This window comes from Ceratotherium simum, chromosome 11, assembly GCF_057802395.1.
Source record: "Ceratotherium simum simum isolate JZ-2026a chromosome 11, ASM5780239v1, whole genome shotgun sequence".
NCBI classification, from domain to species: Eukaryota; Metazoa; Chordata; class Mammalia; order Perissodactyla; family Rhinocerotidae; genus Ceratotherium; species Ceratotherium simum.
In genome coordinates this window covers 73474883-73499471 of record NC_141910.1, presented here as the reverse complement: position 1 = coordinate 73499471, position 24589 = coordinate 73474883, and the positions used below count along the sequence as shown (strand labels likewise).

Sequence of the window (24589 nt, the reverse complement as noted above, 5' to 3'; positions counted from 1 at the left end):
GGCAGGGTAGACTGAGTCAGGAGGGGGACAGCAAGGCCCAGTCCTGAATTTGTAAAGCTTGTGACCACCCAGTGGCCTGTCAGGTACAGGGGGAGAACAGACAAAAGTCAGGAGCCCTCGTGAGCAGTGCATTCAGGAGCACACCCAGCGGCCCTGGGGTGGCCCACGGTGGAAGGAGTGGATAAGGGGGCTCTCAGGCTTGCTCGCTCAGCCGGGCTGCTGCTGTACTAGAGTCTGGCTTGTATCTGCTTAGGTCACGTAGACACATCTTTACCTCCTCTCTCAGAATGTTTCTCCTCCCACACTGCAGTCCAGGAAGCCCCGATGCGGTCCTAAGCTCGGTGAGTGGGGAGTAAGCTGTGTGCATCCTCTCTCTTCATGAGTAAGTCTCATCTGTCCACCAAGCGTGTGGGTGAGCCCCACATCCTCCCGCGCACGGGAAATGTGAAACGTGGCACGTGGAGAGGCATGGCCCTCTCCTGGTTATTCGGAGGATACGTCTCTAGCTTGTAAATCAGCAGTGTTACTTTCTCATCTACACTTTCTAGCCTTGGTGGTCCGTCCCTTCCATAGAAGGCAGAGAGCAGACTTCCACCCCAGAAAGTTTCTTCCCACTCCGCCTGACTGCAGCCGAGCACCTCCTCCACTGGCCCTGTCCCTCCCGCCTGATCGTGCTTGCTCGTCTGGGGGTTGGCAGCTGACATTGATATTTTGTCTGCTGCTAACAAAAACTCAGAACTTTGAGCACACAGACCCATCTCTTAGTGCCTCTAAACTAGCGGGCATCCTAAAGCACACAGCTGCACGAAATGCTCTGACTTCCTTTCCTGTTGAGGTCCACGTGAATTTTAGGTTCAGAGTGACTGTTCATACACCAGCTGCTTCTGAATTTACCACACGTGTTTAAGAATGAATAAGAGACGGGAAAGCGGGTATTCCTGGGGTCCCCACTGATTGCTAACCCTCACCACTCGGAATGCTTAGTGTCATGGGGGTGTCCTGCTTTATGATCCTATGCTGTCTGTGTGATGGAGTCCCGCAGACTCTGCCACACTGTCCACTCATCTTCAGGGAGAGAGGTTTGATGGAGATGACGCTGCGCTTCCTGTAAAATAAGGAATAAAATCCTTGGGTTCAGGTGCAGAACTCCCTGTCCTCTTTCCCCTCCGCTTGGAGGACGTTGTTTCCTGGGGATGCACAGACTAGAAAGCACGCTTCCAATTCCGCCTGAGATTAAATTGCGCTCGGATACAGATAAAGAGAAGGTAGTAGCCATGCGTCATTAAGCAGCTAATTTAAGTTATGAAATAGATGTAAATCATACATATATTTTAGCTAAAGTGTGTTAACATTCATCCACAATGATATGCTGAGTGTTTACTGATTTTTCTTCTCATTTTATGTGTAATAAGCATAAATGTAAGATTTTGATTCATTCATTTCATTTTAGTTTGCAATATATAAGCTCAGCAAGTCATTAAAATGAGCTTTAAAAAGGAGGCTATAATGATACAAACAAATAAATAACTTTTATGAATGAGCTTTAATATGTTTTATTTAAATATTGGGCATAATTTTTACCCATTCAGAATATTCATAACGAGACACGTAATGAATCATGAGTAAAAATCATGAAGTGTTTTTGTTTTTTTTTAATTTTCATCCAAGAAAGGAAGAGTGTTGTAGTCTTATATATTTCTCTGACATGCTAGCTGTTTCCTACAGTTACTTTCAGCCTCTCTCAGAGGACAAAGTCTGTGTGTTTCCATACTCACAGCACTGTCTCTTAATTTGAATTCTCCCTCTTGTTCACAAGGGAGAATGATGACAGTGAGCACTGAACAGACCCAGGCCCGACTCCCCAAGTTCTGAGTGGTTTGGGGGGGTCCACAAAGCCACCGAAGGCCTGAGGAGCATGGGTCCTTTAATCGTTCCTTTTCTTTCCTCATCCCTCCATCTCTGTCCTCGCTTTTCCTCTGCTCTTCTTCCACTGCATGTATTGCTTCCTGCCTTCGTAAGCTGTGTGTCCGTCCCTCTAACTCAGGAGTAGGAGCTGCTGGTGTCAAGCTTTTGCTCAGACTTCATACAGTGGGGTGAGAGTACGTTCTTCAAAGCCCAGATTCCTGTTTAGAAACCACGTGGGGGTGGGGGACGGTGCGCAGACTGCCTGCATCTTCTCGTGAACTTGAAGTCCCCCACGCCCCTACACGCCGCAGATTTGACATGTTAGGTTACACTTGGCCGCCGAGCTCCTCCGTCTGTAATTGTCACACATCAGTGCTGGCCGTGCAGCTAGAAGGTGTCAAAACCACAGGAGTGAAACTGGAACCTCAGTGTCACAACCCAGGGAGCGTCCAGCACTCTTTGGAAGCGTACATCCACCCCACCTCCCAGAGTGATGGTGGGAATGGCAAGGGGGTCATGCACACCAGCTTTTTCCCAAAATTAAAAGTGTTTCTGTTTGTCCTGGTTGTTGACAACTTCAGAATTACTGTTGCTAGGGCTTTAAAATCTCTCTCCAAACCCTACACATTGTTTCCCTTTTGAGAGTCATTCTTCATATGCCTGTAATAAATAGCCTTCTTTCTTTAATTTGCTTTTAACTTAATAATTTTTTATTTTGTAATTATCACACTAGAACAGACTGCTTCTGCCCCTATAGGGTTTGTATGCATGAGAAGTGTTGACAGGGATTACATCCGTGGATAATATTACTAGATCATTCGTTATATTTTTTATTACCATCTTGCTTTGGTGTGGTACATTTGTTGCTATATTGATGAACCAGTTTTGATAAGTTATTGTTAACAAATGTTCATAGTTTACATTTGGATTCTTGGTGTTGTACATGTTCATTGTATTTTTATCTTCAAAAAAAAAATGAAAGGTCCATTCCTGATGTAGTTAGCATCTCCGTTCCTGATAGCGCCCATTTCAGCCTCTTGTCGGACGGTTAGATTTTCCCAGGCTCCCAGTACCATCTTTGTAATCTGTTGTTTGGAATTCTCTCTCTTGTTGAAAAGAAAGAATGGTGATGAAAGTGGGCATGTAAAACTTAGGTAGTGCTCTGGATTTTCAGAGTACTACTCTCCAGTAAATAGTTCACGTCAACTTTCTATGCAACTGGAAGAAAATCATGAAGCCAAAAGATCTTTCCATTGGAAATAAAATATGTTTTGATTATCTTCACTGTGTTGTTTAAGAACTGCATTGCCTTTTCTAATACTAAATTCAGATCTGTGTGTTTAGTTTATTTGAGCTATAATGATTTCATGTGAAGTCTTATTTTAGAACTTAATCCTTATGGATTACCAAATCAAACTACAATTGATGAGACAAACACTTTAATTGGATGCTTAATTTCCACCCTTCCTTCAGCTGTCTACTCCTCTGTGTAAGTACAGGTAGATTGTCACTGGGTCTACATTGCTTTTCTGCCCTCCCTCCAAAATCATGAAATTCACATTTCTAGTTCTCAACTAAATTTGGAAACTTTTTATCAACACATAACCATACATGATGGCTCAGAATTAAATGTTCATATTTCAAGTGTCTTATTTTGTTTTCCATGACAAAATGAATTCACCTCTCAGAGTCAACATGTTCTGCCTGGGTTAGATTTCCAGTTGACGTTACTCTGTGCCAGATCTCTTGAGTGTGTATCATTTGAAGCATATTTTCCTCGATATGAGAAGACTAGTTAATTAATCTTACTGCTCTTGATTTTGCTCACCATGTTTATGAACTTGGACATTCCAGTCTTTTCTTAGAACAAATTATTAAAGATATGGAAATGTTCTGTTTTGTGTTCCATTTCTAGCATTAGAACACCTGAGTGGAGGCCTCCTCTCAACCTGTCTCCACCCAAGAAGTGCTGCAGGGAGCAGTCCTTTACTGCTCCTGCCTCGTGAGACACGACCATTTCAGACGTGTGCAGAGGCACTGTGGTCCAGTCCTGAGCTTCCCTTCATGCTTCGTGGCTCTAGGAGTACCCCTGAATTACCCCTTTAAATAATAAGGGTCTAGGATACTTTACTCTAGGATTCGCTCAGTCTGTTTTTGTGACTTAGAAATGCAGCACTGAAGTTGAAGGTAGTTTTGTTGAGGGTTGTTTTACAGTGAGGGTGAGTGGCACTGTGTTCTTTGTCAGGCACAGGCATCCACTAACCTGTGTCCTGATGATGGAGCAGCAAGAAGAGGGATACCGATGATACGGCTCCTGCATGGGCTGTCGTGCACATCAGAGAATAGGGAGAGGCTTGCGGAGACAGGCAAGGTGGCGGGAGGTGTCAAGGGAAACAAGTGCAGAGCAGCAATCCCAGCGGAGGTCCTGCAGGACGTGAAAGTGAGACAAATGCCCGAGCAAACTTCCTTAGAACGTCTGTCTGGTGGGGAAAGAGGGAGCCTGTTAACGCTGGGCAGAGGGTCAGTGGGATCCTGTAGTGTGCTCTCTGCTGGACATCCGCAGGGGTCGTGCGACATTGTGTCCACACACTCAGGCCACATGGCAGCTTGGCCGTGTCCCGGTACCCCTGCCCTGTTGTGCTGGTGACAGAAAGATTCAGAGAGGACTCCATCCGCCCGGCACACACAGCAAGGACGTGATGGGAGGCCCAGACCATCTCCTCACTACAGAAGAGTACTGCACCTGCTGAAGAGGGTGGCGTACCCAATGGAAGTTAAGCTAAAATTGCTTCTCTTTTTTTCATTCATTTTTCACTGCCAGGCGCAGAGGCCTGGTTAATTTCTGGTGCCTTCCTCTCTGACTCTCTGTGGTGGCAGTGTGGATTTGCAGCACTACAGGGGACTGTATACAATGAATTTTGTAGGAGTATTTTCATTTAATGTGTTCTAAATGATGAATGAGAACACTTCTACAGTATTTATACCAACCTAGATTTTGGCAGGTCATGACTGTGCATGGGGATCTTCCAGAAAAACAGATCCACTAGGAATTATTTTTTCTTACAGATCCACTAGGAATTATTTTTCTTACAGACTAGCCCTTTTTTTCAAGTCGCTCTCTCCCTGCAGGAGAGAGAAGGACTCCAGGCTAGTGTGAAAGCTGTGCATATTTCTTCTTGCTTGAGGCTGCTCGGCATTAAGGATTTCACTGACTCCTGGTGTGATGCTTCAGACACAGGGGGCTGCATTTGGCTGGACCGAGAGAAGCAGTTTAAAGGGACTTTTATCTGCATTTCTTTAAAACACATAAAACTAGGTATATACAGCATTGTTAGGAAAAGCCTGAATTACGCTGAAGCAGATTGTGCCTGTATTTTATTGAAGAGGTTGAGGGTTTACTTAGGGACAGTGGTCGTATGTCCCTCGTTTTGTATACCCAGTGCCTCGCCTTGCGTTCAGCACCTAAGACCTGCTGCGTAAGTGTCTGTCACTTCACATGTTCAGGCTGGAGTTACCAGGCAGTGTTTCTCCAGCTGCTGCTGTCTCTTGTTTGACTCTATGGACAGTGTATTTTTTCCGGGAAGGAGTGTTTTCTCTCTGATGTAATTTGTTTCATTTTTCTCTTTCACGTGAGGCTGTGTGTGCTTGCCTCTTGATTTTCTTTCTTTGAGAGGTTTGAGCTGTACAAAACCTTTTCAGTGGTACCAGGAGAGAAGGGGAGGAGGCCTTGGTCCTGCTTGAGTCCCAGCTTTCTTCCAGATCTCTCTAAGAGTCTCAGGAAAGACAATGTGTTTGAGGAAGAGGCTGGAACTAGCTCTTTCTCACTCACCCTCTTTCTGTTGGCAGCTGCCTGCGTGGAGTCACAGGGAGGCACCTTGGGTGTCACCTGCCAACAGCATCTGTCCTGCATGCACGCTGCCCAGAGCTCCCCGCTGGCGGTCTGGTGTGGGTGCTGCGGAGGGGCTGTCGAATCAGGACAGGGCTGTCTGTTTACCTGAGACCGTGCACACAGCGAAGACCCTGGGAGGGGCCGGTGCGGTCGGCAGGGAGGCAGCAGTGCTTCCCCCTCACAGAGCTCCCAGCAGATTCTTCTAGGCTTCCGTGTTCTCTCTGGACGGGAGAACCGAATGACTGAATGCAGGAGCAGTCAGCGGTAACGGAAACAAGCAGTCCAGAAGTTTCGTGGAGTTGTCAGCTTTTTACTGTTACATCAGGGGCCAGGGAGGACACGCTGATATTTAAAAACTAACATTAAAATTTTTTCTTTTTAAAAACCATGTTAAAATTTAATTCTGAAAGAATTTTGCTACATTAATGTTAGTTTTATCCGTGATTTTATTCACCATGTGCCCACATCCAAGGAAGAAATGGGTAGATTTTGTTCACCAATGTAGTTTCCCTCCTAAAAAGCGCAAAGAGCTGCTCTACACCCGAGGCTGAAGGGGCCTGAGAAATCTTGTGTTGAAAGAAGTGTTGAACCACCATCCATCTCTGCCAGCTCTGGGCTTCAGGACAGAGGGCAGTTCACCTCTGTCCTCAGTAGAGGCCGGGACAGACTCACAGTTTCTTCAGTTTCCTTTCTCTTAGCCCTGGTTAGTCTTTAAGTGCCTGTATTGTTTTAAAAAGAGTAGCAGATAGCAAGGAAACAACATGCAACTAAGGAGGGAGAGTTTTCTTGCATGACATACAGTCACCCCTCCCTTGGTATCTGGGGGTGGAGTGGGGGGATTGGTTCCAGGGTCCCTGCAGATACCAAATCACAGATGCTCTGGTCCCTTATATAAGATGGCATAGTATTTGCATATAACCTACGCACATCCTTCCATATACTTTGTCATCTCTAGATTACTTGTATTACCTAGTACAATGTAAATTGGTAGTATACTGTACTGTTTAGGGAATAATGACAAGGGAAAAAGTCTGTACACGTTCAGTACAGATGCAGCCATCACAGGCCTTTCCATCCACAGATGCAGAACCTACAGATACGGAGAGCTGACTGTATAATGAATATTCTGTATGGTACTGATTCCAAGTTTTAATTTGATCCTAATGAACTAGGATGTGCATTTTGAGACATGTTTATAAAAATGTGAATCATATTGCATAAGAGCCTTTGGTTAGTAAGTTTTAATTTCACATCAGTGGGATCACGGTTTCGAGCAGTGCTTCTTGAACTTCAGTGTGCTCGCAGATCACCCAGGGTCTCGTCAGTGCAGCTTCTGGTGCGGTAGGTCTGGGTGGGGCCTGAGGCTGCATCTCTGGCAAGGTCGCAGGGTTGAGATTGCAGCTGGACAAAGGACCACTTTGTGAAGCAAGGTTTCAGATTCCTTAGCGTTTCCTGTTATCTCTGAGTTCACCTTATATGTATAACTGCTTTCCAAAATGTTTTGATATCTTCCTCTACCCACTTGTGTAATGTTATGCAGTTAATTAAAATAGCTTTCCTTTAATCTACTTTTCATCTCTTTAGGCTAAAAATAAGTATTTCATTCAAAGCTGTTAACGTTGAAGCTATATACATACCATATAGAAAATTACATTTTTATAACATCATCAAACTACAGACCACTTTTCTATGGTTTAACTATACAAACAAACCGCATGCTCTGACTAGTTATATTCCAAAAGTTCATGTACAAAGTAGTTGGTACTTGGAAAGTACTTTCCATAGAATTAAGGCTATGCCTAGTTAAGTCCTTAGGTCGGCTCACAAAAGCCTATTTAACTGTTAAATGTACCTTGGATAGAGTACTAATATTACCTTTCAGCTGTAGTAGGCTGCCATATTTAATATTTCTAAGAAAAAAATATTTTAAGTTCCAGTTTGAAACCCCAAGAACACAGTCCTTATCTTTTCCCCTAGCAAATAGATCTGATTTTATCTTTTTTCATGTGGCCATCCACATATGCCAACAGTGCTTATTAAAAATTACATTTTCCTTCTAATAATTTGGTGATACTGTCTTTGTTGTATACTAAATTCTATATGCAGTTGGGTTTATCTCCTTTTTTTTAATTAATAATCTTTATTTTTTAGAACTCTTTCAGATTTACAGAAAAGTTGAACAGATAGTACAGAAAGTTTCATATACCCTCTCTCCTCCTGCACACAGTATTTTTGTTAATATCTTGCATTATTAACATCTATTAACATTTTGCATTCATGTGGTACATTTGTTATAATAGATGAACCAGTATTGATTGGCATATCATTGTTAAAGTCCACAGCTTAGAATTTACTCTTGGTGTTGTACATTCTGTGGGTTTGGAAAATGTATAACAACATGTATCCACCATTATTGCATCATACAGAGTAGTTTCACTGCACTAAAAGTCCTCTGTGCTCTGCTTGTTCATCCTTCCCTTCCCCCCGGCATCTGGCAACCACTGATCTTTTTACTGTCTTCATAGTTTTGCCTTTTCTGGATTGTCTTATTGTTGGAATTGTACAATATGAATCCTTTTCACACTGGCTTTTTTTACTTCGCAATGTGCATTTAAGGTTCCTCTGTGTCTGTGGTTTGCTAGCACTTTTCTTTTTATTACTGAAAAATATTCCATTGTATGGATATTCCACAGTTTATTTATCCATTCACCTATTGAAAGACATCTTGGTTGCTTCCATTTTGGGGCAATTATGAATAAAGTTGCTATAAACATTCTTGTGCAAGTTTTTGTGTGGACATAAGTTTTCAAGTTACTTGGGTAAATACCTAGGAGCATGATTTCTGGATCATATGATAAGCCTATGTTTAGTTTTATAAGTAACTACCAGGCTGTCTTCCAAAGTGGCTGTACCATTTGGCGTTCCCACCAACAGTGAGCAGGAGTTCCTGTTGCTCCACATCTTCACCAGCATTTGGTGTTCTCAGTGTTTTGGATTTTAGCCATTCTAATAGGTGTCCAGTGGTATTGCATTGTTGTTGTAATTTGCAGTTTGCCGTTCCCTAATGATGTATGACGTGGAGCATCTTTTCACGTGCTTATTTGTCATTTGTATGTCTTTGGTGAGGTACTTTTTATTATTATTTATTAATTGAGTTGTTTGTGTCTTTTTTTTTTTTTAATTTTATTTATTTATTTTTTTCCCCCAAAGCCCCAGTGGATAGTTGTACATCATAGCTGCACATCCTTCTAGTTGCTGTATGTGGGACGTGGCCTCAGCGTGGCCGGAGAAGCGGTGCATTGGTGCACGCCCGGGATCCGAACCCGGGCCGCCAGCAGTGGAGCACACGCACTTAACCACTAAGCCACGGGGCCGGCCCCAGAGTTGTTTGTTTCTTTATAATTGATTTTTAAGAGTACTTTGTATATTTTGGTTACAGGTCTCTTATCAGATATGTGCTTTGCAGTATTTTCTCCCAGCCTGTGGCTTGTCTTCTCGTTCCTTTACTAGGGTCTTTCACAGAGCAGTTTTAAATTTTGATGAAGTCCAATTTTTTCTTTCATAGATCTTGTTTTTGTTATTGTACCTAAAAAGTTATCACCAAACCCAGATCACCTAGATTTTATGTTCTGTTCTAAGAGTTTCATAGCTGGGCCGGCCCCGTGGCTTAGCGGTTAAGTGCGCACACTCTGCTGCTGGCGGCCCGGGTTCGGATCCTGGGCGCGCACCGACGCGCCGCTTCTCCAGCCCTGCTGAGGCCGCGTCCCACATACAGCAACTAGAAGGATGTACAGCTATGACATACAACTATCTACTGGGGCTTTGGGGGAGAAAATAAATAAATAAATAAATAAATTTTAAAGTTTCATAGCTTTGTATTTTACATTTAGGTCTTTTATCCATTTTGAGTTAATTTTTGTGAAGGATATAAGGTCTCTGTTTAGATTCATTTTTTCTACGTGGATGTCCAGTTGTCTCAGCACTATTTATTGAAAACACTATCCTTTCTCCATTGAATTACCTTTGCTTTTTTGTCAAAGATGAGTTGACTGTATTTGTGAGGTCTATTTCTGGGATCTCATTTCTGTCCGTTGATGTATTTGTCTATTCTTTTGCCGGTATCACACAGTCTTTATTACAGTGGCTTTACAGTAAGTATTAAAGGTGGGTAGTGTCTGTCCTCCAGCTGTGTTCTTCTTTTAAATATTGTGTTGGATATTTATGGTCTTTTGCCTCTTCACAGAAGCTTTATTTATTTATTTTTTTAATTTTATTTATTTATTTATTTATCTCCCCAAAGCCCCAGTAGATAGTTGTATGTCATAGCTGCACATCCTTCTAGTTGCTGTATGTGGGACGCGGCCTCAGCATGGCCGGAGAAGTGGCACGTTGGTGCATGCCCGGGATCCGAACCCGGGCCGCCAGCAGCGGAGCGCGCGCACTTAACCGCTAAGCCACGGGGCCAGCCCTTCACAGAAGCTTTAGAATCAGTTTGTCGATATCCACAAAATAACGTGAGAATTTTGATTGTGATTGCTTTGAATCTATAGATCAAGTTGTGAAGAACTGAGATCTTGGCAATATTGAGTCTTCCTATCCATTAACATGGCTATCTCTCTGTTTATTCAGATCTTCTCTGATTTCTTTCATCAGAGCTTTATAGTTTTCCTCATATAGATCTTGTACATATTTTGCCAGGTTTATATCTATTTCATTTCTTTTGATGCTAATGTAAATCGTATTGTGTTCTTAATTTCAAATTCCAGTTGTTCACTGCTGGTATGTTGGAAACCAGTTAACTTTTGTATCTTAACCTTGTATCCTATGACCTTTAATTGCTTATTGGTTTAGGAGGCTTTTTTTGTCAGTCCTTTGGGATTTTCTACATGGACGAGCTTGACATCTGCAAAGACAGTTTTATTTCTTCCTTCCCAATCTGTATACCTTTTTCCTTTTCTTGTCTTATTGCATTAGTTAGGACTTCCAGGATGATGTTCAATAGGAGTGGTAAAAAGAGGACATCCTTGCCTTATTCTTGATCTTAGGGGGAAAGCATCTAGTTTCTCACCATTAAGTAAGATGTTAGCTATAGGTTTGTGTAGATATTCTATATCAAGTTGTGGAAGTTTCCCTCTATTTCTAGCTTGCTGAGAGTTTTTATGAATGGGTGTTGTATTTTGTCAAATGCTTTTTCTGCATCTATTGATATATCATGTGATTTTTCTTGTTTGGGCTATTTGATGTGATGGGTTATAGTAATCGTTTTTTTTTAATAATTTTATTTATTTATTTATTTATTTATTTTCCCCCAAAGCCCCAGTAGATAGTTGTATGTCATAGCTGCACATCCTTCTAGTTGTTGTATGTGGGACACGGCCTCAGCATGGCCAGAGAAGCGGCGCGTCGGTGCGCACCCGGGATCCAAACCCGGGCCGCCAGCAGCGGAGCACGCGCACCCAACCGCTAAGCCACGGGGCCAGCCCTAATCGATTTTTTGAGTATTGGACCAGCCTTGCATACCTGGAATAAATCCCACGTGGTCGTAGTGTATAGTTCTTTTCTTACACTGTTAGATTTGGTTTGCCAGTTTTTTGTTGGATTTGATTTAGTTGGATTGGATTCACTACTTTTGTTGAGGATTTTTGTATCTATGTTTATGAGCCATATTGGTCTGTAGTTTTCCTTTCTTGTAATATCTTTGTCTGGTTTGGGTATTAGGGTAATGCTTGCCTCATAGAATGAATTAAGAAGTATCCCCTCTGCTTCTATTTTCTGGCAGAGATTGTAAAGAATTGGTATGATTTCTTCCTTAAATGTTTGGTAGAATTCACCAGTGAAACCATTTAGGCCTGGTGCTTTCTTTTTTGGAAAGTTGTTACTTATTGATTTAATATTTAAATAGATAATTGGCCTATTCAGATTATCTGTTTCTCATGTGAGTTTTACTAGATGTGTCCTTTAAGGAATTTGTCCATTTCATCTAAGTTATAAAATTTGTGGACATAGAGTTGTTTATAATACTTCTTTATTATCCTTTTAATGTCCATGTGATCAGTAATGATGACCCCTCTTTCATTTCTGATATTAGTTAATTCATGTCATCTCTCTTTTTTCTTGGTTAGCCTGTCTAGAGATTTAAAATTTTATTGATTTTTGTCAAAGACCCAGCTTTGGGTTTTGTTTATTTTTCTCTATTGATTTCCTATTTTCAATGTCACTGATTTATGCTCTAATTTTTATTTCTTTTCTTCTGCTTTTATATTGCTTGTCTTTCTCTAGTATCTTAAGGTGGGAGCTTAGATGATTGATTTTAGATTTTTATTTTCAAATATATGCATTTAATGCTGTAAAATTCCCTCTTAGCACTGCTTTTGCTGCATCCCACAAATTTTGATGTTATATTTTCATCTAGTTCAAAATATTTTCACATTTTTACATTTTATTCATTTATTTATTTTTTGCTGAGGAAGATTCACCCTAAGATAACATCTGTTGCCAATCTTCCTCTTCTTTTTTTATTTAATGTAAGTCCACCGCCACAGCATGGCCACTAACAGGCGAGTGGTGTGGTTCCATACCCAGGAACCAGACCCAGGCTGGCATAGTGGAGCGCACCAAACTTTAATCACTAGGCCATCGGGGCTGGCCCTTTCATATGTTATTTTAAATGCAGACACTTCCCCAGGTCCACGGGCAGTTGCCAGAGTAAAGAGCACGTAACTCCCTGCCACTTTGTTGTATATTCAGCTCATTTATGAATTAGGTTTGGGAACTTCCAGTAGAAGTTTTGTTTCTATGCTTATCTTTTAGAGCTTAAAAGGTTCTAGAGATATTCTATCCCTAAAGGTAAATTCTAAGCCATATAGGGACGGTTATTGCCTATTCTCTACTTAATATGTAGGAATGGAAATGACACAACTTATATACAACTTACCATGTTAGCCTAGTCCCATATTTAGTGATGCTGATGATCAAGAAATTTTTCTTTCTAGGAAGCTGAAACAACTCATAATGTAAACTCAGTCATCCATCCTCTCCAGACATAGGAATTATTTAGTGTCATCCAAAAAATTCAAACATTTTAAATTCAATAATTGTAATCTTTCTTTTCTCCGGGCTCATAATCACAACAGAACCTATTTTCCATAGTCTTCCTTATTTTTGATTGTCCTTTTTGGACCTTTCTTCTTTACATCCTTTTTAAAGACCATAGAGCATCATACTGTTTTCAAGATAAGAAGAAGCGCAGACATGAAGCTGTCTTTGTGTGGCACATGGTAGACGCTCAGTGATGATGGATGGATAGACAGATAGACAGTGCACAGAGAGGCTAGGTGGCTTGCAGATGTCACACAGCTTGTTTTCTGACCATCTTCCAAACTCTATTCCAGATTTAAATATTGACAGCTTCAGCCTGTTTTGAAAAGCCCTTTTCTGAATCTGTGTGATCACTCTGTACTGGCACTTTCATATCTTTATCTCATTTATAATCAGTGCAGGCTGTTTGATTGTTTTGATGGTTCTTATGTACTTAATATATATAACAGATCAAATTCCAAATCGTATTAGGAGAGAACATGACATTAACAAGAAATTCCCTTATCCTGAAAGATAATGCAGCCACATTTGAATACTGTAGGAAAGTTCCCATTGAGGAGTAACATCAGCATCACGATGGAGTGAGTTGTTCCTTGTCTCTCCCCTCTAAGTTACAACTAAACCGATGTCCATCAACCAACACAGGATTCCCTACACAGCACAACAGGGCGACTGAGAGATCTGTGCAGCTATACATCTGAAGGTGAGTGGACTGGACCCCCGGGAACCAGTGGAGCTAGGGGAGCGGCCCCCTCCTTGTACCTGCCTCTGGCAGCAGCAATGGAGGTCACGAATCCTCACATAGTGGCCAGAGCAACTGTGAGTGAAGGCAGGGGCAGCCTGACCCTCATGCAAACCCTTGCAGACAGCAGTAGCCCGGCATACAGGAGCACCCACCACACTGTAGCAGCCCTGCCTGTGCAAACACTCGCTGCTGAATGGCAGCAGCTCAGCTCATGCAAAGGCACCCTGTCCAAGTGGTTGCAGCCTGGCCCACATGATTGCAGAGCGGCTGACTGACACAACTATGAGCAGACGGGGCAGGAACAGAAAAAACAGCCCTCGCCCCCACCCCCCAATGGTGGCAGGGGGAGTCTGCGACCAGAAGCAACAGGAACCACGGCAGAACTTGTGACTCAGCCCACAGTGGCAGCAACCCTCACACCAGCCCTACCAGCAGTGGGGCTGTACAAAGTCCCCAGGTCCACAGGCCCCTGCCAGCAACAGTGACACCCATGAACCTAGCACTCAAAGATAACCCGGGAACAGCAGCACAGTGGTGCACGGGACAGCAGCATCCGAGTACATGGATAGCCAGTGGAGGAACACAAGACCCTGGTGACCAGAACCAAAGTAACCAAAGCTGTACCCAAATAAGAAAAGGTGATTATGACCACAAATGTGCCTGCAGAGGATCAATTCATCAAAACCATGAAGAACTACAGTAACACTCCAGAACAGAAGGAAAACGGCAACTCTCCAGAGACCAAACCTGAAGTCACAGAAGACTACAATCTAACTGACAGCGAATTCAAAATAGCTATCATAAAGAAACTTGAGTTACAAGAAATTCATAAAGACAGTTCAGTGAGCTTAGGAATAAAATTAATGAACAGAAGGAATACTTCACCAAAGAGATTTAAGCTCTTAAAAAGAAAAACAAACAAATTTTGGATATAAAGAATACAATAAGTTAAAAAATAATTTAGAAAGCATAAAAGTAGAGGGGACCTTATGGAGGAGAAAATTAGTGACCTTGAAGAGAGAAATGTAGAAATGTCTCAGGTGGAGGAGAGAGAACTAAGATTTTTTAAAAATGAGGAAATTCTTTGAGAAATACCTGACTCAATTAGGAAAAGTAACTTAAGGATTACAGGTCTACCAGAGGGATAAGAGACAGTGAGAAAGGAGCAGAGAGCTTGTTCAAAGAAATAATAGCTGAGAACTTCCCAAACCTGAGGAAGGAACTGGACATACAAGTACATGAAGCCAATAGAAATCCTAATTACATCAATGCAAAAAGACCCTCTCCAAGGCATATAATATAAAATTAAAACTGTCAAAAGTCAATGACAAAGAAAAAATATTAAGGGCAGCAAGAGAGAAGAAAATAACCTACAAAGGAACCCCCATAAGGCTTTCAGCAGATTTCTCAGCAGAAACCCTACAGGCTAGCAGAGAGTGGAATGAAATATTCAAAATACTGAAAGACAAAAGCTGTCAGCAAAGAATAGTCTATCTGGCGAAATTATCTTTCAGATATGACAGAGAAATAAAAACTTCACCAATTAAACAAAAGCTGAAGGAGTTCATAGCCCTTAGACTTGCTTTACAAAAAATGATGAAGGGAGCCCTCCTACCTGAAAGAAAAAGGAGAGGTTTACAAAGCTTTGAGCAAGAAGATAAATAGACAAAATGAGAAAATTACAGCTCTTTATCAGAATAGGTTAGCAAACACTTAATTATAACATAAAAGATAAAGGGAAAGAAAGCGTCAAAAATAACTATAACCACTTCAATTTGGTCACAAACTCACAACACAGAAAAGAATAATTTGTGACAACAAAAACATAGAAGGGGAAGAGGAGCGGGATGGAACCTGCCTAGGCTAATGGAGATAAGAAGCTATCAGAAAATGAACTATCTAATCTGTGAGATCTTTATACAATCCTCATGGTAACTACTAAAAAAAAATCAGAGCAGAGCCACAAATCATAAATAAAGAAAAAATTGAGAAAACCATCACAGAAAACGGCCAAACTGAAATGGTATTCAGAAATACAAGGGAAAGAACCAATGGAAATATAGAACAACTGGAAAACGAGATAAAATGGCAATATTAAGCCTCATATATCAATAGTCACTCTAAATGTAAATGGACTGAATTCACGAATCAAAACACAGGGAGTGGGGGCCGGCCCGGTGGCGCAAGCGGTTAAGCGCGCGCGCTCCACTGCGGCGGCCCAGGTTCGCCGGCTCAGATCCCGGGCGTGCACCGACGCACCGCTTGGCAAGCCATGCTGTGGTGGCGTCCCATATAAAGTGGAGGAAGATGGGCGTGGATGTTAGCCCAGGGCCAGTCTTGCTCAGCAAAAAGAGGAGGATTGGCAGATGTTAGCTCAGGGCCGATCTTCCTCACAAAAAAAAAAAAAAACCCCACAGGGAGTGGCTGGATGGATTAAAAAATAAGACCCAACAAGATGCTGCCTCCAGGAAACATATCTCAGCTCTAAAGAAAAACATAAGCTCAGAGTGAAGGGATAGAAGATGATGCTCTAAGCAAATGGAAAGCAAAAGAAAGCGAGTATAGCTATACTTAATATCAGACAAAGCAGACTTCAAGATGGAAAAGATAGTGAGGGACAAAGATGGGCATTATATAATGACAAATGGGAAATTTCACCAAAAAGACATGACACTTATTAATATATATGTGCCTAACACAGGAGCACCAAAGTATATAAAACAACTATTAACAGACTTAAAGGGAGAAATTGACAGCAACACAATAATAGTAGGAGACCTCAATACCCCACTTACATCAATGGATAGATTATCCAGACAGAAAGTCAACAAGGAAACAACAGTGGCCTTAAATGAAACACTGGACCAGATGGACTTAATAGATATATATAGAACATTCCATCCAAAAACAGCAGAATACACAGTCTTCTCAAGTGCACCTGGAACATTCTCAAAGATAGATCATATGTTGGGAAACAAGGCAAGCCTCAATAAACTTAAGAAGATTGAAATCATATCAGGCATCTTTTCCGACCCCAATGCTATGAAACTAGAAATCAACTGCAAGAAAAAAGCTGGGAAAGTCAGAAATATGTGGAGACTAAACAACATGCTACTGAACAACCATTGGATCAATGAAGAAATCAAAGGAGAAATAAATATCTGGAGACAAATGAAAATGAAAACACAATATACATGGGGCCGGCCCAGTGGCGCAAGCAGTTAAGTGTGCGCTCTCCGCTGTGGTGGCCCGGGGTTCGCCGGTTCAGATCCAGGGCATGCACTGACGCACCGCTTGTTAAGCCATGCTGTTGCGGTGTCCCATATAAAGTAGAGGAAGATGGGCATGGATGTTAGCCCAGGGCCAGTCTTCCTCAGCAAAAAAGAGGAGGATTGGCCTCCGATGTTAGCTCAGGGTTGGTCTTCCTCACCGAAAAAAAAAAAAAAGAAATCACAATATACCAACTCTTGTGCGATGCATCAAAAGCAGTAGTAAGAGGAAAATTTATAGCAATACAGGCCTACCTCAACAAACAAGAAAAATCTCAAATAAGTAATCTTAAACTATACCCAAAAGAACTAGAAAAAGAAAAACAAACAAAGCCCAAAGTCAATAAAAGGAGAGAAATAATAAAAATCAGACTGGAAATAAACGTAATAGAAACTAAAAAGAAACAACAGAAAGGGGGCCAGCCCAGTGGCATAGTGGTTAAGTCTGTGCGCTCTGCTTTGGCGGCCCAGGGTGCGCAGGTTCAGATCCCGGGTGTGGACCTACACATCGCTTATCAAGCCATACTGTAGCAGGCATCCCAAATACAAAATAGAGGAATATGGGCACAGATGTTAGCTCAGGGCCAATCTTCCTCAGCAAAAAGAGGAGGATTGGCAACAGATGTTAGCTTAGGGCTAATCTTCCTCGCCAAAATAAAAAAAAATAAATAGGATCAATGAAACTAAGAGCTGCTTCTTTGAGAAGATAAACAAAATTGACAAACTCTTAGCCAGAGACACTAAGCAAAAAAGAAAGACTCAAATAAATAAAATTAGAAATGAAAGAAGAGAAATTACAATGGATACACTGGATTAAATACAAAAGATTATAAGAGAATACCATGAAAAGCTATATGTCAACAAATTGGATAACCTAGAAGAAATGGGTAAGTTCTTAGAATCATCATTCAACCTCCCAAAACTGAATCAAGAAGAAATAGAGTATCTGAATAGGCCAATCACAAGTAAAGAAATTGAAACAGTAATCAAAAACCTCCCAAAAAACAAAAGTCCAGGATGAAATGGCTTCTCTGGTGAGTTCTACCAGACATTCAAAGAAGATTTAATACCTGTCTCTCTCAAACAATTCCAAGATATTGAAGAAGATGGGATGCTTCCTAACTCATTGTGCAAGGCCAACATTACCCTGATACCAAAACGAGATAAGGACAACACAAAAAAGGAAAATTACAGGCCAATATTGCTGATGAACATAAATGCAGAAATCCTCAACAAAATATTAGCACATTGAATACAGCAATACATTAAAAGTATCATACACCATAATCAAGTGGGATGTATTCCAGGGATGCAGGGATGGTTCAACATCCACAAATCAGTCAATGTGATACGCCACATTGACAAAATGAAAACTAAAAATCACTTGATCTTCTCAGTACATGCAGAGAAAGCATTTGAGAAGATCCAACATCTATTTGTGATAAAAACTCTCAGTAAAATGGGTATAGAAGGATAAAGTACCTCAACATATTGAAGACCATATATGACAAACCCACAGCCAGCATCATACTTAATGGTGAGAAACTGAAAGCCATTTTTCTGAGAACAGGAACAAGACAAGGGTGCCCACTATCGCCACTCTTATTCAACATAGTACTGGAAGTTTTAGCCAGAGCAATTAGGCAAGAAAAAGAAATAAAAGGGAACTAAATTGGAAAGGAAGAAGTAAAACTTGCTTTCTGCAGGTGACATGATTCTATACATAGAAAACCCTAAAGAATCCACCAGAAAGCTATTAGAAATAATCAACAACTACAGAAAAGTTGCGTAGTACAAAATCAACATACAAAAATCAGTTGCATTTCTATGTACTAATAATGAACTAGCAGAAAGAGAAGTCAAGCATACAATCCCATCTACAGTCACAGCAAAAAGAGTAAAATATCTAGAAATAAATTTAACCAAGAAAGTGAATGACCTATGCACTGAAAATTATAAGACATTATTGAAAGAAATCGAAGATGTAAAGAAATGGAAAGATGTTCCATGCTCATGGAATGGAAGAATAAACATAGTTAAAATGTCCCTATCACCTAAATCAATCTATAGATTCAATGCTATCCCAATCAGAATCCCAATGACATTCTTCACGGAAATAGAACAAAGAATCCTAAAATTTATATGGAACAACAAAAGACCAGGAATAACCAAAGCAATCCTCAGATAAAAGAACAAAGCTGGAGGTGTCACAATCCCTGACTTCAAAATATACTACAAAGCTATAGTAACCAAAACAGCATGGTACTGACAGAAAAACAGATACACAGATGGAACAGAATTGAAAGCCCAGAAATAAAGCCACACATTATGGAGAGCTAATCTTCGACAAAGGGGCCAAAAACGTACAATGGAGAAAGGAAAGTCTCTTCAATATATGGTGTTGAGAAAAGTGGACAGCCACATGCAGAAGAATTAAAGTAGACCATTATCTTACACCATACACAAAAATTAACTCAAAATGGATTAAAGACTTGAATGTAAGACCTGAAACCGTAAAACTCCTAGAAGGAAATATAGGCAATACACTCTTTGACATCAGTCTTAGAAACATCTTTTCAAATACCATATCTACTCAGGCAAGAGAAACAAAAGAAAAAATAAACAAGTGGGACTTCATCAGACTAAAAAGCTTCTGCGAGGCAAAGGAAACCATCAACAAAATGAAAAGACACCCCACCAACTGGGAGAAAATATTTGCAAATCATATATACGACAAGGGGTTAATTTCCAAAATGTATAAAGAACCCATACAACTCAATAAAAAAAAAACGCAATCAAAAAATGGGCAGAGGATATGAACAAATATTTTTCCAAAGAAGATTTACAGATGGCCAACAGGCACTTGACAAGATGTTCAACATCACTAATTATTAGGGAAATGCAAATCAAAACTACAGTGAGATATCACCTTATATCCATCAGAATGGCTATAATTAACGACAAGAAATTAACTAGTGTTGGAGAGGATGTGGAGAAAAGGGAACCCTCATACACTGCTGGTGGGAATGCAAACTGGTGCAGCCACTATGGAAGACAGTTTGGAGATTTCTCAAAATGTTAAAAATAGAAATCCCATATGATCTAGCTATTCTACTACTCAATATTTATCCAAAGAACATGAAATCAACAATTCAAAGAGATTTATGCACCCCCATGTTCATTGCAGCATTATTCATAATAGCCAAGATGTGGAAGCAACCCAAGTCCCATCAACAGAGGAATGGGTAAAGAAGATGTGGTATTTATATACAATGGAATACTACTCAGCCATAAAAAAAAGACAAAATTGTCCCATTTGCGAAAACATGGATGGACCTTGAGGGTATTATGCTAAGTGAAATCAGCCAGACTGAGAAAGACAAACATCATATGATTTCACTCATATATGGGAGATAAAGAAACGCATAGATAAGGAGAACAGATTAGTGGTTAGCAGAGGGGAAAGGGGTTGGGGGGGGTGAGAAGGGGTAAAGGGGCTCATATGTATGGTGACGGATAAAAACTAGACTATTGGTGGTGAACACGATGTAGTCTCTATACAGAAACTGATATATAATAATGTACACCTGAAATTTACACAATGTTATAAGCCAATATGACCTCAATAAAATTTTTTTTAAGTTCCCGTTTCTCAGAGAACTGCCTTCGTTCCCCTTCGGCAGATTGATGGAGCTGGAAGTGCCCGGGAATCATTCCCTGTGGGGCAGCCCTGGGTGGTGGAATTTTCAAGTCCAGCTCCCTTGCCTCCTGTTGGGGCAGCTCTCAGGTAGATCTTTCGCTCCAGAGCCCACATACACAGGTCTCTGAATCAGGCTGAAGCTCTGTCCTCAGGACCTGGGCCTGAGACGCACCCTCGCTCAACTTCCTCCCTTGGTTCTGCATCTGCCACACCCTTAACTCACTCACAGATTCTCCTTTCAGGGTTTCCCTCTGGCGAACCCAGTCTAAGCAACCTTCAATTTGAGCTTGCCATACTAAAATATGAAGAACCCTTGAGTGTTCTGTGTTTTCTTTTACTGGAGGAAGGGGCAGTCACTGCCTTTTCATTCATTTTGTGATAGTTTCTACATGATGGAAGCATAGCTACAGAAATAGTAGTGACATCCACCTGCCTCCTTTAATAGTTGCGTAGAACATACTTACTTACATACAGTGTTACAGAGAAAACCAACATACGTTTTATAGCTGGCACCACTGCATCCCTTTTAAAGGGATTCTGTCTTCCCTTCTGCTGGGACATCTGCAGATCCCTCTGTCAAGTATGCTAAGTATGAAAGTACACTTAGTTATAGCAAACAAACTAACTCACCTTTGACTTTGATTCTAGGCTCCATGGTGCCCTTCTCAATGCGGATCCTACACGCAGAGCTTCAGCAGTACCTGGGGAACCCCCAGGAGTCGCTGGACAGACTGCACAGGGTGAAGGCCGTCTGCAGCAAGGTAACAGTCGTTCCAAATGGCCTGCTCTGCCATCTTCCCCTTGATGGAGAATACACCCTTAGTCTCCCTTCTTCACAAGAAGCATACCACATTGCTCTCTGCCCATCCCACCATCACCACCATCACCGCTTCCTCCTCCAGGAAAGCAGGGTGACCGGATTCATTGTGACCATGGTCGTCATAGCTCTCACAGAAATTAATTTTGGGGCGGTGGATGGTTTTTGGCAAAGCTTGAGTCCTGAAATCCCTCTTCCTTAGTATGATTGGTAGATGAAAATCAGGAAAGTTTTCTCTTATGTAGAAATCACACGTGTGAACATGAGCCCAGGCTGCCAGTGGAAGCACTTAAACATGCCAGACCACTCACACGTCCTACAAGGACTGTGCTGGTGTCAGACAGAGGCGCTGGGGCAACGTTTAAAGGGATAATGGCTTAAAACATTCCAGAATCAAAGCAAATTATACTGTATCATGACAACTGTCGTCGTAATACTGACCCAGAAGGCAGATGGTTCACAAGTGCTTTCTGATTTATTCTTGGTTGTGAAGTAACAGTTATATGGAAGACACCAAACTGTCGCATCAACGGAAGATCAAATTATCCCATGAAGTGATGTTAGGGAGAAATGTGGGATTACGGGTCTCCGTTTCCCGCGAAGTGACGTTGGGGAGAAATGTGGGATTATGGGTCTCCGTTTCCCATGAAGTGACGTTAGGGAGAAATGTGAGATTGCGGGTCTCCGTTTCCCGCGAAGTGATGTTAGGGAGAAATGTGGGATTGCAGGTCTCCATTTCCAGGCTGTGAACAGCCACACCCTCTCTGATCCTTCATCTTCAGAATGGGAGTAAAACCCCCTTTCCCACCTGCCTCCAGTGTTGCTGTACAGGCTAAATGAAGTAATGTCTGTAGAAGTGCTGCCACAACTTTCATAACAAGCAGTTAGGAGCAGCAGCATGTTAGAACTTTTTTATTAGGTCGTATTTGTCAGATTCCTCCTTTCAGTTCAGCTATCCTTGATGGGAGTTCCAGGACGGTGTGCTCAGGCTTCCCAGCAGGGAAGCAGGTGGGCTTCCTTCCTGTGCATAGCGGACCTCACTTACGCGTGGGGCAGGCATCCTGGGCCCCTCACATGCTCGAGCCTTGTATCAGCTTCCGTTTCTATGTCACAACTTAAAAGATAAAAAGAAAAACTATTAGCTTTCTTGTACTTTGATCACTTGATGGGGGAAATTACATTACCAACTTTTTAGGTGCTAGCATTTTTCCCTTGAATCTTAAAACACGGTGGCAATATAATTATTTTCAGAAATATGAAACACGTAACTTGTTATTGAGAAATGCTAAATCAATGATTTCATAAACTGTTCACAGATGATTTTTTTGTATGTGAGGAAGATTGTCCCTGAGCTAACATCTGTGCCAAGCTTCCTCTATTTTGTATGTGGGATACCACCACAGTGTGGCTAATGAGCGGTGTGTAGATCCCCGCCCAGGATCCGAACCCGCGAACCCCAGGCCTCCAAAGTGGAGCGCATGAACTTAACCATTACACCACTGGGCCGGCCCCCAGATGATTTTTTAATTATGTTTTTTACCTCCATATCACATTGGGGGAAGTTTTTATGTATGTAGAGAGAGAAAATGCTGAGTCTTAGGGTCTCTTAAGGGTCAGGTCAGTTGAAATAGTTTTGCAAGTCAGTTTTCCTGGTCCTAAATTATTTCATATTTTTACCATTAAGCTCGTTAAATGCATAATACAGCGTAACAATTAGAGATGAGAGAGTGGGGTCTTCCCACCATTAGTGCTCTGGCCACTTGTCCTCATGCTTCTTAAATACTATGTCATGCTCTTTATGAATCAGCCTCTGTTCCTAAGCATTTTTCAAATAAATCCTTTAATCCTTATAACAACCCTGTGAAGTAGGGGTTATTATTATCCCAATTTACAGATTAGGAAACTGAGGCACAGAGAGGTTAACTAACTTGCCCAAGATCACGTGATTTGACCCAGGTAGCCTGGCTCTGGGGTCCATGCTCTTAATCACTCGCCTGCCCTCATCGTTGTAATACATCCTGAGTGAAGTGAGAAAGACCTCAGAGGCTTTCTCCTCTTCCACCCTGTGTCGATGTCCTGCTCTGTCCATAGCAGAGTGTCTTGCTGTGTTTGCTGGTGGATTGAACCGAATCAGAAAACCACTGTGAAGAGTGTCTAAAGTACCCTCTCCCTGTGCTGTGTTGGACCTGGTGCCTCCTCAGACTCGTAGGTGGTTTCATCTGAAGTGGCAGGTGGTGAAAGCTGACAGCTCAGAGTGGGGAGGAGAGATAAACCAGAGGTCTAGTGCAGTCACATCACAAGCGCGTTCGTCTTGGGCTGACTTGGCTTTACAGGGAGATGAGAACGTAAATATGTAGGGACGTGCCAACACTGCGCGAGCACGACTTGAATGAGTCTCTTAAGTGCCACCTGCTTCTCACAGTGTGAACCTATCACCACAGGTCATATAACTCGCCGTTTACAGGTAGATGTTTCTCTTATGACATGACCTGAATGTAGGCCGATGCATCTCGTGGTGCTTAATTGATGAAACAAAAGAAAAATGAGCAGTTGATGCTGGAAGAGATGAGGTGTTGGTCTCCAGCCGAAAGGATTTTCCTGGTTAATTTCAACATGTAATTTCTATGTGCTCTTTATGTGCTGACTTAAAACTTGGCCCTTCCCCAAAGAAAGAGGTAACCCCATGTGACATGACTAGTTGATGCTAAAAGAGAGAAAGCGAAAGACCTAGAGCATGAGCGTACCTGCAGTCACCTGAAATTCCCTCCACCGTCAGCCCTGAAAATAAGCAAGACAGGCCTTGACCTTCCTCGGTCACTTCCTGTCACATTAGGGCCACGTGGCTCCCTTTGGGGCATTCTTGACCTTCCCGAGCTGCTTCCCTGTTTAACTAAAGCTGGTTTCAGCTGGATGCCAGGACCCAGGCTTGTGAAGCATGGAGAGGTCTGTCCCTGCCCCACAAGTCTCCCCTCAGGACAACTTTCTCTGGGCTAGTTCACTGTTCACGCAGAAATGTTTATAGAACACCTGCTGTGTGCCACATGCTGCGGTTCAGGATGAACATAGCACACCCCTGCCGTCAGTGAGGGTGCGTGTCTCCCGCAGTTGTTGTTTGTTTGAGTGATTCGTCAATACCTCACAATCATCCATAATTAAAAAATAGAAA

At 41.8% G+C, this 24589-nt stretch overlaps 1 protein-coding gene across 1 annotated transcript in view; it reads left to right on the top strand.

The window, feature by feature from the left end:
* The window catches only part of TRAPPC12 (trafficking protein particle complex subunit 12), a 98630-nt gene that overhangs the window by 42984 nt on the left and 31057 nt on the right, over positions 1-24589 (top strand). The window contains exon 6 of the mRNA XM_004436440.2: positions 21255-21367. Coding sequence (XP_004436497.1) covers positions 21255-21367 — 113 coding nt within the window. The remainder of the gene's footprint in view (positions 1-21254; positions 21368-24589) is intronic.